Source organism: Aquarana catesbeiana, linkage group LG12 (assembly GCF_042186555.1).
Source record: "Aquarana catesbeiana isolate 2022-GZ linkage group LG12, ASM4218655v1, whole genome shotgun sequence".
Taxonomy (NCBI): Eukaryota; Metazoa; Chordata; class Amphibia; order Anura; family Ranidae; genus Aquarana; species Aquarana catesbeiana.
Genome location: NC_133335.1, coordinates 107,274,367 through 107,294,328, shown reverse-complemented (window position 1 = coordinate 107,294,328; position 19,962 = coordinate 107,274,367). Strand labels below are relative to the sequence as shown.

General features: G+C 44.8%; 1 protein-coding gene across 3 annotated transcripts in view; it reads right to left on the bottom strand.

Annotated features, from left to right (window-relative positions):
- Nucleotides 1–19,738, bottom strand: part of PIP4K2B (phosphatidylinositol-5-phosphate 4-kinase type 2 beta) — a 183,806-nt gene extending 164,068 nt beyond the window's left edge. For all 3 annotated transcript variants that reach the window (XR_012236918.1, XM_073608267.1, XM_073608268.1), the window contains exon 1: nt 19,214–19,738. Coding sequence is in view for 2 of the 3 variants with exons in the window: in XM_073608267.1 (XP_073464368.1) it covers nt 19,214–19,357 (144 nt within the window). In the remaining variant the exon portion in view is untranslated. The remainder of the gene's footprint in view (nt 1–19,213) is intronic.
- Between the last annotated feature and the right edge of the window lie 224 nt (nt 19,739–19,962).

The following is a 19,962-nucleotide window of genomic DNA, read 5'->3' as shown; positions in this document are numbered from 1 at the left end:
AGGTTTCCACAATGGCACTACGGTGATTCCCCCGATAAGGGGTCTAAAGGGGTAGCTATTGGGCTGTCCAAAGTAGTGAACTTCCTAGTACGGGATCGATTAATAGACCCTGAAGGTCGTTTTTTATTTTTGAAAGGTTCTATCGGCTCTAGAAAGATCACGCTGGCCAACGTATACTGCCCGAACAGGAGCCCCACTGTTTTCCTGGGACAGATGTTGGAGAAATTGATGGAATTTGGAGAAGGGGAGATGGTCCTGGCCGGGGACATGAACTTTTGTCTAGACCCGGCCTGGGACAGTACGTCCCGTGCCCTGGGGATCAGGAAGGTGTCACTAAGAGCAATTAGGCGGAAACTATTTCACTGTCAATTAATAGATGTGTGGAGAATACAACATGTCAAAGAGAGGGACTACACCTTCCACTCCCCTGTGCACGGGACCTACTCCAGGCTGGACTATATTTTTGTTGATCATAGCTTGTTAGAAGGGGTGGTAGATACTAGTATTGAAACAACAACTCTTTCTGATCATTCACCTGTCACGATTAGGCTGAAGCTCCCAGAGTTAGGGAGACGTCCCTTCTCGTGGAAGCTGAATGAAAGCCTACTTAAGGACCCGGAAGTAATAGACCGGATCCAGAGTGAGTTAAATCAGTTTTTTACACTGAACGACACGGGCGAGGTCTCCCCTGCTATTCTCTGGGAGGCGCACAAAGCCTACATACGGGGGATTTTTATATCTATAGGAGCAGGCCAAAAAAAAAAAAGGAAGGAAAAAAGGGAAAAACTGATAGCGGACCTGTTCCAATTAGAACAATTACACAAGAGGTCCAGGGGACAGGATGCGGACTGCTACCGGGCGATGGTTGCTGGGAGAGAGGAGCTGAGGGATACGATGGAGCAGGAGGCAAAGAGTGCCATAAATTTAATGGCCAAGGAGAGGTATCTTTGGGCCAACAAGTCTAGCAAATACCTGGCGAGGCAAATCAGGAAAAAAAGAGGGCGGAATTACATAGAGAAAATAAACGGGGCAGGTGGTAAAGAGCTTGTATCAAGTGAAGATATGGCTAATGAGTTTAGAAAATTCTATGCCGACCTATATTCAATTAGACAGGAGGAAGGGGAGGTCAGCGCTCGGACAGCAAGGAGAAGAGAATTCCTAAAAGAGGCAGGCCTAGGAGTACTGTCTGGTGAAGATAGAGATCTCCTGGACAACCCCATAGAGGAGGGGGAAATTCTAGCAGCATTAAAAGATACCCCGAAGGGTAAAAGTCCGGGCCCGGATGGCTTCTCTTCCAACTATTTATTAAAAATGAAACACATTCTGGTCCCCAAGCTCTGCAAATATTGGAATGAACTGGGCACCAGAGCCGAGATGGAGCGAGAGGCTCTGCGTGCCACGATAACTTTAATATTAAAAGACGGGAAGGATACCAAGCTGTGTTCGAGCTACCGGCCTATTTCTCTACTCAACACGGACGTAAAACTATATGCTAAGGTCCTGGCTAACAGACTAAAGCGACTTATGGCAGACCTAGTACACCCGGACCAGTCCGGTTTTGTCCCGGGGAGACAGTGTAGAGACAATGGGGTTCGGGCGGTGCTGCTGTCGGAGTTCTGTAGACATAGGGGACCCCCTGTTCTATTCCTGTCGATGGACGCCGAAAAGGCTTTCGACAGGGTAGACTGGGGGTTCCTGATGGATACATTAGAGGAAATGGGTATCGGGCCCAGGTTTATTTCCTGGGTTAAGGCCTTATACAGCAGACCAACGGCAGTTGTAAGGGTAAATGGGGCAGTATCCAAAACTTTTGAAATGAAAAACGGAACAAGGCAGGGGTGTCCTCTCTCCCCTCTCCTGTTCGTTCTGTCCCTGGAGCCCCTCCTAGCTACCATCCGGAGCAGTCCAGATTGCAAGGGGGTCCGGGTGGGACCAGAGGAGCACAAACTGGCAGCATTTGCCGATGATATACTCTTCTTTGTCTCAGCTCCCAGAGTAACCCTCCCCAACATATGGCGAATTATAAGGCGATATGGAGAAGCCTCCAATTTTAAAATCAATCCCGGCAAATCTGAAATCCTAAACATTAGTCTCACGAAGCAGGAGGAAGTTCATCTGACCTCCGTGTTTCCTTTCCCTTGGAGAAGGGAGATTAATTATTTAGGTATTAAGCTAGCCAATTCTATTAAAAAGTTGTTCCAAAGTAATTACATCCCACTACTAGATGAAATCAGGCATGAGGCTGGGAGATTGAGGTCGAGACCGCTCTCCTGGTTTGGTCGCGTGAATGCGGTTAAAATGACGATCACCCCAAAGATTTTATATAAATTTCAGCTGCTTCCGATCCCCCTACCAAGGTATTTTCTAGGGGCTCTAAGGAAATTAATTACCCAGGCTGTCTGGGGTGGCAACAAACCTCGTATTTCTTATGCAACACTGAGTAGAGGTAAAAAAAAAGGTGGAATAGCAGCACCAGATTTCAATAGGTACTATATTGCTGTAGTGCTTTCACGGGTTATAGAATGGAGTAAGAAGAGACTGATAAGCGGTGGGTGAATATTGAATATTTCTTAAGTAATAATTTGGCACATTCACTATGGAACCCCCCAAAATTTAGGACATTCAGCACTGATATTTCTTTATTAACACAAAACACTTTTAAATTATGGGACAGAATTCATACCCAGCACAAATGGTCGCATAATTCACCTTTAATATATATGAAGAATAATTTATTTTTTGAACCTGGAATGAGTACAGTGGGGGGGGAGTGGTTAAAAGACGACACTCTTCAATTGAAAAATTTTATTAGTAGGGGGGAAATACGCACTTTCACGGAATTGAACCGAGAGGTAGAACATTGGGTGATAGATTGGTGGAGGTATTTACAGCTTTCCCATTTTATAAGTAAATTACCAAAGCCCCTTAGGAGTATAGATGAGCTCAGACCTCTTGAGAAACTCTGTGTGACGGAGAACCCGGGTGGTGTTATAGGCCAAATTTACAGAGTACTTGGAGAGTCACAGGAGGGTAAGACGCCTCATTATATCATAAGGTGGGAGCAGGAATTGGGGTTATCATGCACTAGCAACACTTTGGGTAAAATTTTGAATCTGGTACATTATGCAGCATTAGATATTAGGAGAACGGAAATCCACTATAAAGTATTATCAAGATGGTATGCCACCCCGGACAGAGTTAGCAAGATGGATGGATCTAAGGGGAACTCCTGCTGGAGGGGTTGCCAGACTAAAGGCACAATGGCCCATATCTGGTGGGAATGCCCTATCATAAAGGTCTTTTGGAAAAAAATCTTATGCCTGTCAAAAGAATTCACGGGGAGGGAAATAGAGGAGGACCCTTGGGTCTGTCTCTTCCACGGTACCCAAGATACAGTAAAGAGTTATAAGACTTCCCTGACCCCGATAATACTAGATTCAGCCAAGAGACAGATTTCACTAAACTGGTTGAACCCTTTAAGTCCCAAAACGCGAGATTGGCTATTCGATCTCAATGAAATTTACAACATAGAAAGCCTGGATCGAGGGGGAGTGGAACCAGACGAGGATCAGGAATGCAGGGGGAAATGGGCAGGCTGGCCTAAATTCAAAAAAACTTGGACCTACTTAAAGGAGATAATATAAAAAGGGCTTAAACCGAATAAATTGATAAGGGAGGTATGGTAGGCAAGACTTCGCTCTCCTTTGAATCAGACCCCGTAGGGGAGGGTGGTGGGTATGGGGACGAGGGGCATGTCCGCAAGGCTGTCAGGTTTATTACCTGAATATATTGATGAGTTGCTGTTTTTCTTATTTTCCCTGTGAGGCACGTCCCCTTAGAGGAATGTTTTGTATTGGAAAATGATAAATAAAGAATTAAAAAAAAAAAAAAAAAAAAAAAAAAAAAAAACACACAATACTGATCAGCAGGACTGGCTTGCACTGCACAGATTAATATAGTGTTCCCTGATAGGGCCTGGGGTGGAGCCATGCTTTGAGGAGAGATTACCTAAGTAGCCAGGTGAAAGGCGGCTGGTCTCAAGCCGAACACATGGAGAGGCAAGTGGACAAACATTACTGCAGGTTCATGACAGGCCTAAAGGGTCAAACTGCATGTTGTCTACCAGGCACTCTGGCTCGGCACATCACGGATCTGGTGGACAGACTACTGGGAGGGGCTGGGGAAGACTGGGCTGTCATGGTGCACGTTGGCACCAAATGACAAAGTCAGAGGAAGATGGAGTGTCCTATAAAAACGATTTTAGGGACTCAGGAGCTAAATTGAGTAAAACATACCTCCAAGGTAGTAGTATTCTCAGAAATACTACCGTTACCTCGAGTCACACCAGAAAGGCAGAGGGAGATTATGGAAGTAAACAAGTGGCTGGGGAGCTGGTGTAGTAAAGGAGGGGTTTGGGTTCCTGGAGAATTGGACCAACTTCTCAGTTGGTCACTAGCTCTATAGAAGGGACAAAAAAAGAAAAGAGGTGCGCAAATCCAGTCAAAAAACGACTATATGTGAATATATAAAAATGTGCAAGCAAAAAAATATAAAAAAACTCAACATCAAATATGTGAATATATCAAACATAAAAAATAAAGCATATCAAACACATGGATTTAAAAGAGTATATAAACCCAAGAAGAGTCCATGTAGCATCTAAAAGAACAAAATGAACAAAGGAAAGTCCTTATATAGTTCTCTAAGAACTGTATTATCTCTAAGGAATGATAATACAAACTGCTTACCAGATGTGTTGGATCTCAAGTGATAGAGATCAGAAACGCCTGTGCGTCAGCCGGCCGGCAGGTCAGCTTGTAATAGTCCTATGACAAGGAGATGTCCACCTGTTGCAAAGGAACACCTCACTCCTAGGATCGCCCTTTACAAAAGCAAGGATCTGGAGAGTCTCACAAGGTAAGGAACAGAAGAGGGCTTCATGGTGTAGTATGTTCCAACAAAATCTTTACTTACGAACGGATAACATAGATTTAAAATCCATAAAAGCACAGTAAAAGAAAGTACGGAACAACCATGATGTAAACAAGCCAGCTTTTCAGCATGACGACGTATGCTCCACCCGATGCGTTTCCCCATAGAAGGCACGGGTGGAGCATAGACCTGTGACGTCATCGCGCTGAACAGCTGGCTGGTTTACACAGCCGTTGTTCTGAACTTTCTTTTACTTGCTGTGCTTTTATGGATTTTAAATCTATGTTATCTATTCGTAAATAAAGATTTTGTTGGAACATACATACTACACCATGAAGCCCTCTTCTGTTCCTTACCTTATGAGACTCTCCAGATCCTTGCTTTTGTAAAGAAAGAGCCTAGGAGTGAGGTTTCCCTTCAATGGTTCCTTTGCAACAGGCAGACATCTCCTTGTCATAAGACTATTACAAGCTGATCTGCCGGCAGGCTAATGCACAGGAGTTTCTGATCTCTATCACTTGAGATCTAACATATCTGGTAAGCAGTTTGTATTATCATTCCTTACATTTCATCTCAGACTTCTGGGTTGAAGATTCCCTGGTTCTTAGAGAACTATATAAGGACTTTCCTTTGTTCATTTTGTTCTTTTAGATGCTACTGGGTTTATATACACTTTAAATCACGTGTTTGATATGCTTTATTTTTTTATGTTTGATATATTCACATATTTGATGTTGAGTATTTTTTATAGTTTTTGCTTGCGCATTTTTATACATTTACATATAGTTGTTTTTTGAATGGATCTGCGCACCCTTTTTTTTTTTCATTTTGTTTTAAGTTTTCAGTAAGACTATAGAGTTTCAGCATTCAGTCACATTACGCATGCACATATATTTATTTGGTTGCTGTGCATTTTCTGGATAGCGCAAAATATTCCTTTGTCCTATAGAAGGGACGGACTGCACCTAAATGAGGAGGGTGGAGATCTGCTGGGAGTGAAGATGGCCGAAAAGTTAGAGGGGCTTTTAATCTAGGCGACGGGGGGGGGGGGGGGGGGGGGGGTGTATTAGGGGCATTAGTGGTAGGTTGACTGAAGCACCTACAGAGAAAAATGAAAATATGCCAGGAATTATATAACGGAATATAACTTTTTTTTAAAAAGGACCTCATTTTAAAATGATTCCTTTGTTGTTATGCTGCTGTCATTATACCAGAGTAAGTTCAGCCTGGAGCTGACGAATAGACTCAGAGCTGCTGTCAATCACATGCTGCGCTCCAGATTCCCATGCAGATCAAAAGGACATGGGAGGCGAAGCGTCACACACGGCCGGTGCTCCTGTGCCTGTGAACGCAGCCAGCGTCCCCCCGCAGGGGATCCCCCTTGAGAGCGGCACTGCAGAAGGGTCACCCATCTGGGAGAAGAGCCAGAAGTGGGGAAAACAGACCCCCCCCCCCCCCCAAAAAAAAAAAAAAAAAACCACACACCACACACACACACACACACACACATTTGCAAACGGAAATTAATCAAAAGGTTAGTGAATATATAGTAAACTACTGTAGAGGAGCAAGTTTTTTTTTTTTAAGTCTTTGATTTTTTTTTTATCACCCCTGTATCAAACATTTTACTTGTTGATCCAGAAAGTAGGTCCCCCCCCCCCCCCCAACTTCATCAGTTCAAGCTGTCCTGCAAGTGACAGGGGAAATATGACTGACAGGGGTACGTACAACGGATAGCTTTTATTTGGTTAAAGCCTTCATCTCAAAAGCAATAAGGATGACTAAAATACCCATGGCACCATTTATACACAGCAGGAGGTAAAAGGCATATATTCAATTGCACTGGTCTAAAGGCAATACCAGGGCATCAATTGTATTCCTGGTCCACAAACTGGTCCTGCTGGCATAGATGTGGGATTCCTTTAGCAGTGCAGACACACATTTTGTTTCTCCTTGATAAAATGTTTCTATAGTTCTACTAGATTCTCATCGTTCAAATGACTGGAATAGTGCAGGAGAAAAATCGTTTTGAAATCTAAAATATTGTTGGTTAACAGCAACTCCAATATTCAGCGAACCTAAACCCATAAGCAGCTCAGAACACCACCCCAACTGCTGGAATATGTTATCGCTGTCCAACAGAGTAAAAGAACACATTTTCCAGGGACCAATATTGGGGGGGGGACCCCACAGAAAAACCCTGGTCTGATTTTATCCTGAAATTCCTTGTCTAGGGATAAAGGATATTTAACTTAATTGGAAAGAATTTCCACACTTAAGGTGCAAGTGTGATGATGTCCTTAAGTAACTGCTTTGAAGGAAGCTACCACCAGACCCAGGATTTGCATGCAGATGCAAAATCGACATCTTTTTGGGGCAGCATAAAAAGACTGAAGCTTACTATAGTTTTTTGAGCAGGAACAGCAAAAGGTAGATTGGTGTCCAGCCTGAAGTCTAGATGCTTCCCCACAGAAGGAAGTTTTATTATCCAACCAGAATCTTGGCGATGTTGCCAGCAGACCAAAGAGCTTTCAATAAAATAGTTTGGACGCTATTTGGAATGATCCCACGTTACACTCCTCCACTGTGATTGCTTTGAATAAAATCATTTGAACATTTGACAGGGTGGATTGGATTTAAATCACTAGTAAAAAAAAAAAGGCTAGATTTAAATCATAATTTAAGAGCAACTGTATTCTCTGTCCTGCTGTTGACTCACCGACCGTCCCATTCACTTTAATTGGATGGCTGGTGATGCGGCAGTGACACACCAAGGTGAGGGATGTGGCGGCAGCAGGCGAGTGGATGCCCGCTAACAGATCTGGATGGATCTGAAATGACAGGTGCTCTTTAAATGTAAGCACTTATCCTTGCAGGCAATTAGAATCTGTAATACTTGCATACAAAGTGAAAGTTTCCTATTTAGAATAAGAAAAAGAGGGGAGTGATGCGCTTATTCAATATAATGTGCTGTTATTATAAAACTCAGAAATAAACTAAAAGTGCAAAAATTGGATCCTGTCTAAATGGGCCCTAGTATAGGTATGAATGTGAGTTAGGGACCTTAGATTGTAAGCTCCTTGAGGGTATAGGGACTGATGTGAATGTATAATAGATATATGTAAAGCGCTGCGTAAATTGACGGCGCTATATAAGTACCTGAAATAAATAAAATAAATAAATAAAAGTCCAAATAAAAACAAATGGTTGGGATCAGGTTATATAGCTATAGAGGTCTCATGGAACACCTCCAGCAATGACCAAAAGTCTATTTGATGAGCCTTGTTTGACCTTTTGCTCATCGCTGGAGGTGAGCGGCCAATCTATAAATTTTACAATCGATGTTGGATTGATGTTTTGTTTTCCTTCTATCAAGTTACTGTTCCATGAGACATCTATATAAACTAATCCAGACCATTTGTTTTTGTTTGGACTTTTTTGCACTTTAGTTTATTTCTGAGTTTTATAATAACAGCACATTATATTGATTAAAGCGCACCACTCCCCCCTTCTTTTTTTTTATTTGCTTATGCAGCGATTAGGAGTACACTCCTAAGTGGTTGCAGCTCTTCACATTCACTGTTTTTTTGAGCTTATTCTATTTCACTATATTCATTGGAGTTTGACGTTTTATTTCACTGTAAAACTATACATAGCAGCACGCAAGTTCCATCTCTATAACATATTTAGAATAATCTGTCAGGTTAGTAAAACAGCAATATCAGAATCAATTTAATCATACAGTGTCAGGTCACCTTGAGGCTAGGCGACAGATGCACACCGTTGGGATCAGGAGTGCACCGCAAGGCAGTGGACCCTACGGCTGACTGCTGCAGATGGGAGTCCAGGTATTAGGAAGGCAGGGCCGCTGGAACACCAACACGGATCCCACCGGGGTTAGAGCGTAGGATTCCCTGGGGCGCGGAGTCTAAGAGCCAGCAGGTGTTCACCAGAGCCTCTAGTGGTGAGGATGGACTGGGCTGCAACTGGCTCCAGGTCGTGTCCCCCAGCTCACACCCACAGTAGGCAACAGAAGGATAGGAATAGTAAAGGAATAAGCCAAGGTCAGGGCCACAAGCAGACAAGGACAACAGAGTACACGCCAAGGTTCAGGGTCACAGGCAAACAGGGATAGTCGGGGACACGCCAAAGGTCAGGGTCACGAGCAGAGAGGAATAGTAGAGAACATGCCAAGGTCGGTAACAAATAAAACGTAGAGCACACGGCAGGCAGGAACAGGAAGCCAAACACACAAAGGTTGATCAGCAGGGCTGACCTGCAGTGCAGAGGTTAATATAGAGTTCTCTGATAGGAGCTGGGGTGGAGCTATGCTAGAGGAGAGTTAATAAAAGCAGTCAGGTGAGAGACAGCTGGTCTTTGGAGACGAACACATGGAGACAGGTAAGCTGACAAACTATTGCATAACCATGACATACAGTTTGTAGTGTACATTGACTTGCAAAACAATGGGATAAAGGAATTTTCCTGAACTTTGCTTTATTATCTCATGGTTACTGTGAAATTGTGTGAATGTATCAATGCCTGTGCGTGTTATCCCAGCTTACAGAGCTTGGATTCATTGAATGAGTTTACCAAAAATTTAAAAATATTGCAGAATATACAGCCTCATCAACATAACCAAGCTCCATTTCATGCTGACTAAACTAGATTATTAATGTATCATCTTTAGATAGATTTCAACTCCAAAAGCATTTTTTTTTTTTTTATAAAAAAAGTTAGTTTTTTTTAAATCGTTGATTTTTATCCACCCTGGTAAAGCATACGCATGTTAATAGGCTGATACAGTTATTTACACACATTTTTTACAGAATATAACTTGCATTTTTACTTAGAATATTTCTCCAGGAAAAACTGCATATAAAAACACCTGCAAAATATTAAGGCCTAATACATACCCCCACTTACACCATTGCTGCATGTATTTATCCATACTTGCACAAGGGCAAGAAAAACAAAAAATAAATAAAAACGCTATATGTCTTCAGCTGTGCACTTTTACAAAATTGTATTTATTGCAACACTGGCAGCCAAAAGATGAAGAATTCAATTGTGTGTATAAGCCCCTTTACACGGCGGTATGTAAGTACACGTGCGTTAAGAACAAAATGTTTTCTCAGGATCGATCTTCCAGCAAAATCCTGCACATGAACATCTGTAAATTAGATCTTTGTGCAGGAGGCATAATACAAATATCTAACTAGGTTTCTTTACTCTGTACCTCCTACATACAGCACTGTGCAAAGTTTATGCAGGTGTGAAAAAATACTGTAAATTAACTACTTGCCTACTTGGACCCTTCCTGACCAGGCCAATTTTAGGCTTTCAGCGCTGTCGCGCTCTGACAATTGAACAGTAATGCAACACTGTACCCAAACAAAATCTTTATCTTTAAAAAAAATAAAATAAAAACCTTTTCATAGTTTGTTATAACATTTTTCAAGCAGGTAATTTTTCTACTTCATTGACGTGTGTTGATGGGCACCAATAGACTGCACTGATGAGGAGGCACTGCCTCCTGCCTGTTCAGAGAAAAGTAGATGGGTACTTTTGCATTTGCTTGTGATGCAAAAAGATCTACCTGGGGAGCCCCCCCATCTGTCTACTATCCTCTGAAAAGCCTCCGGACTTAGGTTCTATTCGGACTCTAGAACCCTCCTTCTGCTTAAGAAGTCCACTATCTGGTTCAGGTTGCCTTTCAGATGCACTGCTGTTAAGAATGCCAAGTTGTCCTCTGCCCAAGTCAGAGTCTGTAGGGCCAAGTTTAGAAGATACCCGCTTCTTGTGCCACCCTATCTTGAGATGTAGGCCACTGCTGCGGCATTGTCTGACATCACCTGGATGTGTTGGCCCCTGATTATCTGTCAAAGCCCACAGCCCCAGGAAAATGGCCCTTAGTTCCCTCCAGTTGGAGGACCTCCTGGTATTCCTCTACTGACCAGGACCCTTGGGCCATCTGGCTTTTGGGATGCGCACCCCACCCCCCGGAGGTTGTATCTGTTAAGATTTTTTGTTTGCCTCCACCACCACCATAACTTTCTCTTTACTGGAGATGGGATCCTGATCTGCTTCTCCAAAGACTCTCCATAGGCCCAATTCTGTAGAATCACCTATTGGAGGTTTCTAGCATGGAGACGGGCCCACTGAACAGCTGTGATTGAGGCTGTGAGAAGCCCCAGCGTGGACATGGCTGCCCGAACTGTAACAGATAGATTTGTCTGTACTTTCTTAATGCAGCCTGCACCTTTATCATCTTTTCCTCTGGGAGGAAAATCTTTTCCTGTACCGAGTCAATGACATAACCTAAGAAAACGATCACCTGAGAGGGATTTAGGTTTGATTTTTCCTTGTTCAGAATCCAGCCCAAATTTTCTAAATGGCTCTGCGCCCTTTTCAAATCCCTGCATTATAGGTCCTTTGAGCTGGCAAACAAAAAGGAGGTTGTCCAGATATGGTACTACTGAGACCCCTTCCAACCTGAGCGGTGCCAATGCTTCTGCCATGATCTTTTTGAAAATCCTTGGGGAAGAGGCGAGACTGAATTGGAGAGCCTTGAACTGATGGTGCAACATCACTCCCCCTGCTCTGATTGCCAGACACAGATATCTCTGCGACGTTGTTGTTATGGAAACATGCAAGTACGCGTCGCTGAGATTTATGGAGGCTAGAAAGCACCCAACGGGAAGAGGTTTCCTCACTGAATAAATTATGTCCATACGAAATTTTTTTGTAATGAATGGACTAAGGGTGTTGAAATTAATCGTCGAATCGATGCATCGGGATTCGACCGTCCACGACGTGGCATCGATTCTATAGCTTTAAGAAAGTCGATTGCGGATGACGTCATCCTCGCGCCGTGCCGCTGCACCATGCCCTGCCTCTGATTGGAGCCGAAAGCAGCCGAAGTTTCCGCGCGGTTTTTTTTTTCTGCCTCCCTGTGTCGCGAGGAGAGGAGGCCTTCCATCAATCCCCTTCCCTCTCCCCTCCTCGTCCCACCGCCTCACTAGCCAATAGAAAGAGATCCTAGGCGGCAGAATGGGGAAGTGAGGAGCCACGCTGTGTGCACATTGACGAGAACATGGTGGCTGGAACTGTCCCTGATGCTGGTTAGAGTGGCCGCAGCCGGCTTATGAAGCACGGAGCTCCAAGGAGGAGAATGGAGCCATCAGTGCTTTTGGTCCCGGAAAGGTTCAGGGCAGCCGCGGCGTAAACAGCCAGAGGTGTGATGGATGAGGCGGAGCCGGAGGAGAGCCAGAAGAGTGGTAGAGCCAGGTGAGGGGGCCGCGGGGAGGACACTGAACTGACATGGTAAGGGAGGTGCCAGACTGTATGCAGATAGGGCAGTACAACCAAAAATGATGTGCAGTGCTTTGCCGTGATAAATGTACAAAAGAGTCTTTATTAAGTAGTGCACAAATATAGTCCTGAAAATATATATATATATATATCTGAGATCTGAAAGAAAGAAATCTGTGTATTCAAAGTAATTCCAGTGCTGAGTGTGCTCTGCTGTATTCAAATCATTCACCAGAAATCAGGAATGATTTGAACACAGCAGAGCACACTCAGCACTGGAATTACTTTGAATACACAGAAGATTTCTTTCAATCAGTGTAATATTTATATTTCAGGACTATATTTGTTCACTACTTAATAAAGACTCTTTTGTACAATTATCACCGCAAAGCACTGCACATCAATTTTGGTTTTATGGTCTATTAAAAGGTTGTATATTCATTAACACCATGTGCTAGCTTAGCTGCCAACTAATCATAAAGTGCCCACTTTATTTTGTTTTTAAACGCAGATATGACAGCATGTTCCCCAGCTGGCTGCCAAACTGCCTAATGTCCTTCACAGCCCCTCCCCCCCCCCGCAGGTCCCAGTATCTCGCCCAAACCCCACCTTTTATATATGTCTCAAACTACTGATCACTAACCCCAGATCACCCAAACTACACATCAGTTGAATATGGCTCCCAGCCCATTCCTCTTCCACCTCCCCCATTCAAACCAATAGCCAACGCATAGCCCCCACACAACTCGCCTCCATTCACAGGCTCCAAACCCCCCCCCCATGCAGCCCTGAACAATCTGAGGTCCCACCCATTATCTCTGGAACGACCACTCCATCCTTAAGTTCCTATCACCTCCCCAGACTCTTCCATTGAATAATATTCCTGGACTCTTCCAGCTTTCCATTCCTATCCTCCGATTCTTCCGTCCTTTTTTGCTTATTCATGGATTCCTATTTTCCTATCCCCGGACTCTTCCATTCTCTCTCCATGGATTTCACCATCTTTCAATTCTTAACCCTTGACCCTTCCATCCTTCAGTTCTATCCCCGGACTCTTCCATCCTTTCGTTCCCATCTCCAGACTACTCTATCTACCTTTCCTATTCATGGATTCCTCCTTCCCCATCTCCAGACTGCTCCATCTTTCTAATCGTGATGCATTGCGAATCAAATAGTTGACATGTTAATCATAATCGAATCGTGAGACCACCGAAGATGCGCACCCCTAGAATGGACCCGTTTAAGATCTTTAAATTCAGTATCAATCTTTTTTACTAGAAAAACATGTGAATAACACCCTAGTCCTTCCTCTTCCTGGGGCACTGGGATGATTACTTTCTGTTGATAAAATTCCTTGATCTCTGGGGAGCTGCATCACATAAAATCGAGACGGCGGGCTTTCCGAGAACTCCAGCACGTAGCCCTCTGAGATTATATTGAGCACAAACGCACTGGATGTCGCCCCCTTCCACTGCAGGAGGAAAGACTGGAGCCTTCCTCCCAGTCGGGAGACCGTCATTAGGTCTTTGCGTGTTGGTTGGGGGGGGGGGTTGGCTGGGGGGGGGGGGGGGCGGAACACCCCAGACTTCCCTCGAACCCTCTGGGACCGCCAAGGTCTCTTCTGTCCCATTTCCTTTGAGTCCCGGGTCTGGTAAAAAAGGATGAAAAATTCTTTAGGTTGTGGTGCAACTTTCTTTTTGGCCAGAAATGCTTTTTCCTATTTGCTGTTCTGTCCGGAACAACATCAAGATTGGGACCAAATACCAGATCCCCCTCAAAGGGTAGATCACACTGCATCATTTTAGAGGCTGAATCGCCTGACCAGGTCTTTACCCACAAAGCTCTTCTAGCTGAATTAATTAATGCCAAAGATCTTGCAGACATCTTCACTGACTCAGCTGAGGCACCCGCCATGTAACCAACTGCCTTTTGTAGAGTATCCGGCAAATCTTTGCGAGAGGTCCCTGCTTCAATATGGCATAGTTGTTACAACCAATGTTCTAAATTCCTGGCTACCACTGTAGATGCCATTGCCGGTTTGAGATTGGCATTAGTGTAGAATCCCAAGCCTTTTTTTTAAAACAAAGAATCATCTCTCTTGTCCATAGTGTCCTTCAAGACCCCCCATGTCCTCAAAAGTTAAGTCGGTGTTTCGCGATACTTGCGAGAAAGCTGCATCAAGTTTAGGTCTCTTGTTCCAAACTTGCGTGCTATCTTCATCAAAAGGGAATCTCCTTTTAAGAGACCTGGGAAAAAAAAAAAAAAAGGGGGAGGAAGGAAGAGGGCCCCTCTCTGGGTCTTTCCGCTCCCTTTTTATAGCTTCTGTCAACACTTTGTGCAACGGGAACACCCGATGCTTGACCTCATCCATACCCGATACATCTTGTCATGTAGGGACAATTGGGTCTTATCTTCAATATTTAGGGTCAAATGTATGGCCTTTTAAAAGGTCGTCTACCACTTTCAAAGACAGTCTATAACGGAAGGAAGATACCTCTTTTTCTTTGCCTTCCCGCTCGTCTGACCCTGAAGACTTACTTTTCCCCTCATCCTCCAACTCACTAACCACTCTCCTGGCTGCAGAGGAAATGTGAGTGCTGGGTGGAGAACTATCTGTCCACTGTACCACCGGAAGGACTGAAACATATCTTCCAATTCCTTCCGGAATGAAGTGAGCATCTCACTAGGTTGGGCAGAGGGTGCAAGTCTGCCAGAATCATACATAGCCCAGGTAATTAACAAAGACCACTGCCTCTCCTACCTGGGCTTGGCTGGTGCTTGTGGCTCCCGCCACTGCTGCTGGTTTTTCTGGCTCCATTCTCCCAGTGTGCAGCAGCCATCCAGCAGCTTTTTTTTTTTAATTTTCTGGTACATTCACAGCTGCGAGAACTGTAAATTGCACTGCTGAGGCCGCCTCCCCCTTCTGCATTCCAGCAGCCAGAAACCGAAGCCGCCACACACCACCGGAAGTCGTAGCCCATCCAGCAGCAATGTCACCCGCCACCGGGACCGGACAAGCACAGACTCCAGAGATGCCCCACCATGCAGACTTCCTCAGCCGGTGCCCTCCAATCTATCAGCGCAGGACCTCCGCTGGCCTCTGCACGAGAAGTGGAAAGGCACCACAACACCCCCCCCACCCTTCAGGGGGTGTGTTGGGCTGCCGTAACACACAGACAAGAAAAAGGCAAACAGGTATGCTCCTACCCTATTCCACCTGAAGAGGGAGCAGCACACCCCTGGTCTCCTGCAGCACTTCCACCATGGCTGGTGGAAACACTACAAAGCAGGCCATGGTGGAATTGTGCAGGCTTTAAAGGAATGACTGCAGTGTTTCCTGGGAAGTGGGTGCACCTGCGCTCTCTCCAGGTGCTGTACTGAAAAGGTGAGGTGAGAAATCAATGATTTTTTTAAATAAATCTGATTTTTTATTTTTAATCAAAATTTTAATAAAAATCTACAAGATAGTTTTCAATTTAAGCTACACTAATAATTTTGTTTATTCAGCATGAAATGGAGCTTAGAGATATTTAGCATGAGGCTGAGATAACATGCACTGCATTGATGCATTCCCACAATTTCACAATAACCATGAAGGGTGAAATCGAAGGCCTCACATACAGTGGGGATCGAAAGTTTGGGCACCCCGGGTAAAAATGTGTATTAATGTGCATAACGAAGCCAAGGAAAGATGGAAAAAATCTCCAAATGGCATCAAATTACAGATTAGACATTCTTATAATATATGTCAAAAAAAGTTAGATTTTATTTCCATCATTTACACTTTCAAAATTACAGAAAACAAAAAAAAAAAAAAAGGTGTCTGCAAAAGTTTGGGCACCCTGCAGAATTTATAGCATGCACTGCCCCCTTTGCAAAGCTGAGACCTGCCAGTGTCATAGATTGTTCTCAATCATTGTCTGGGAAGACCAGGTGATGTCAATCTCAAAGGTTTTAAATGGCCAGACTCATCTAACCTTGCCCCAACAATCAACTCCTTCTGGGCCTCCATGGAGCTATCAGGATTACTTCTGCTTAAACAAACCTCTAGACTACCAGAGGCAACAGCGCAAACTGCGGGAAGGCATATGCAAGTCTGAACTTCCATGGGAAGGTCAGCGCATCTGTCCCTAAAGCTTCCGTCTCTCTTTCTCTCTCTAGCGAGAAAAAAAAAAGGGCTGGAAGCTTCCCATTTAGACTGGGTGCAAAAAGATCAACTACAGGTACACCCCAACTTAGAGTGATCTCTTGGAAAAATTTCTATGTCCAGCTCCCATTTGCTGCTGCTGATACTCAATTCAGATAATCTGCTAGAATATTTGCAGTGTCACTGATGTGAACTGGCCTGATCTAAGCAATACTGTCTTCTACTCAGCCTAGAGGCTGCTGGCTTAGGGATTAAAGAACGTTCAAGCGGGTGCCCCCTTGCTTGTTAAGGTATGCTTTGGCTGTGGCATTGTGTGAAAAGACGCATAAATAGTCTGCTTGGATCCTAGGCTCCCGAGCTACAAATGCCCTTCCTACTGCAAGGAGCTCCTGAAATTGGATGACTGGGCTGAATTCTCTGGCTGTCAGGCTCCCTGAGCCTGCCAGTCCTCAGAGTGAGCTCCCCAACCCCACAGACAGGTAACTTTTACTGGGGAACGCTGTGCCCAAGGTTTCCCTCTCTGCAGATGGTCTGGAAGCTCCCACCAGGACAGACCGAGAGAGTCTCTGCCTGGAAGTTGATTAATCTGATTCAAGGAGCTTTTCCTGTATTCCCCATAACGGAGAAGAAAAGATTGAAGGGGCCTGGAATGTAATTGAGCCCACGATACCCCAGGATTGCTGCTGTCATCAAACCTAATAAGTGTATAAGTTGGCAAAGAAAGGCTTGTGGGAGCATCCTGAAATTCCCCAGAGGAGATGATTTTGGATATCTTTTTGTACTGGAAGATCGTTTGGCTGTCTGTCTATCAGGCAACCCCAAAAAGGAAAGACTCTAGGAAGGAACTAGATGCTATTTTTCTTAGATTAAGCTTCCAGCCTACCTCTTGAAAAGTCTGCAACAACAACTGCGAGGAACAAGAAATCGTCCAGATAAGGAACGATTGAGATCTTTGCATTTGAAAATAGGTCATGATCTCGGCTACGATTTTCGTGACAATTCCCAGGCCCGCCGAGAGACCAAATGGTAGGGCCCTGAACTGCCAATGGCGTGGTCCATTCTCAGGAATCTCTGATGACTTCAGCAAACTGGCACATGAAGACAAGTGTCTTGAAGGTCCAGAGTTAACATGAACACTTCTGGTGTTTATGGCAGCTCAAGCCTCTGGGTGCACATGTCCAAGAGGACCCGAAAGAAAGCCGCAATGTGCAGGTACATAATTGTGCCTGTAAGCGCATACCTGCTGCAGTAAATGTACTGCGGCATGTCGGCAAGCATTTCAAAATCCGCAGGCAGCCAGGGTGTTTTTTTTTTTGTTTTTTGTTTTTTTTTAAATGACAGAAGAAACCCTAGTTGCCTTTCCTGTCAAATGCTTTCCCCTGCCTGTCAGTGATAATGTAGACTGAGCTGCACATGCGCAGCTCTGAGTACATTAATGGCACCTGCTCTGTGCAGTGATGAAGTGACTCATGTGGGGAGCAATGTCATCGCAGTCCAGCCATTCAAGCAGCTCAAGGCTGGTTCACACCTAGGTGGGTTTCAGCTTGCATATTCCAGGTGCATTAAGCGTTTTTGATCTATTGAAGTCTATGGAACCAAAAACAATTCACTGGCCTTTTCCATAAATGTATAGATGTGAACACGACCCATAGGAAACCATGTTAAAATGGACTGTAGTGTGTTTCTGCAAAACTGAAAACGCACAAAAAAAAAAAAAAAAAAAAAAAAAAATGCATAGGTGTGAACCAAGCCGAACAAAGCAAATCCAGAAGGAAGAGGGAGAGAAGGTGGGGAAGCACCCGAGCAGTGACAGTGCAACGTTTCCTTTGACAGGTAAATGTCATAATGTGCTTGTATGAGGTGCATAGCAGCACAATATGGACACAAACCCACAGGGGCCCATTTATAACACACTAGGCGTGAATAGGGCAGCTCATTTTTTGCAGCGGGCATCCCTACACACAATATAAGCAACAGATCCCCTTTTCAAACTGATGCACGAAAACGCATGGTACTTTACGTTAGCAAGATGTGCGGGGGTGCCATTATGGAGCATGCATAGGATGTACCGATGCGCTCTGCCTGACTGCGATTTACACAACTTTCTGCGGGTCGCACATGGGGCAGCCTATTCACTTGAGGTCCCATTCAGATCTCACATAGCAAGAACCAGCGTTCCCACACTCCAGGTTTTTTTTTTTTTTTTTTTTTTTTTTTTTTAAGCTGGATTTGCATGGGTTTCTGTGTCACATACGGCAGTTCATTCACCTCAAAGGGCTGCCATATGCACGTTTGTCTCCTGCTCCTTTTTCCGTTAATGAGATATGCTTGGCAAAAATTTATTGCATGTCAAAATTGGACTGCATTTGGGGTGCCCTTATATGATACCCAAACGCGTTTTGCTGCAATTTGGAATTGCAGTGATTTTACATTTCCAGGTGTGAATGGAGCCTGCATGAGCTGCCTTATGCATGTCTATCATGCAATAAAAAAAAAAAAGACAAGCTTTGCACGATTTCTTTTCTTTCATGCGCATTTGGCAAAAATCACGTTTGGGGTGCCAATAACAATAATTGCCACCCAAACGCGCATGGTGCATTTTGCCATAACTTCTGTGCAATTTAGAAACTGATTCTTCCCACGTTTCCAAACTGCTAGGTGTGAACGGGGCCTGAGTGCGATACACAACCTGCTTGTATCTCCGCACCTCTATAAGGTGTGCATGGAGCCCAAGTACATCTATGTATTATACGTGCACATACATGTAGCACAGGTGTAGTAAATATAGATGAATTGTAGGTAGGTCTCGTGTGTACTTACCGTGTGGTTGACCCCCCACATGAGCACACTGAGGAGGGGCTCGCTAGCTCGGAAGAGCTTGACTTTCTGACAGACGAAATGTTTCTTCTTGGTTTTGGTTTTGCTGGCGCTGCCCGCGGCGGTGCTGCTGCAGTTGGAGGCCATGGTGCAGGCGGAGGGATCCGGAGACTCCCGGCTGGAGGTGCAAACCTCTCCGCCACCCCCCTCCTTGGCACGAATCTAGAGGCCGGGAACCCCTCTTCGGAACATTGGCCCCTACTAACAAGAGCTCATGGCCCCCACTTCGGTCCAGCCGGTGTAATCCCCGGTGATGTCAGTGCAGTGTGCCGCCCGTCAGCTGTGAGCAATGGCCGTGCTCCATACAATTCCCGACAAGACGTGTTCTATAGACGTGCCCGCCACCTTCACCCCCTAGTCGGCTTTTTCTGCAAGTCTGCGTCTGCAGGCCACTATACAGCCGGGTCCGGTCCTCTTTCCGGACAAGATGGCCGCCTCTAGTGGGCGGGGCTACCCGCCCGTGGCATGTGGAGGGAGGGAGGGAGGGAGAGGCGCTACATCCTCCGCACATGGAACAGACCTTTCACAGGGAGCACACACTCAACATAGGCCTGCTCAGCGTTATTTTTACAATATGCTTAATACAATAAAGTGTTCCATGTGGAGTAGCAAGGAAAAGGAGGATTGCTAGAAGCCCAGAAAAAGACTGACCGACTAGGCCCCATTCAGACCTCAGTGTTTTGTAGCCTTAG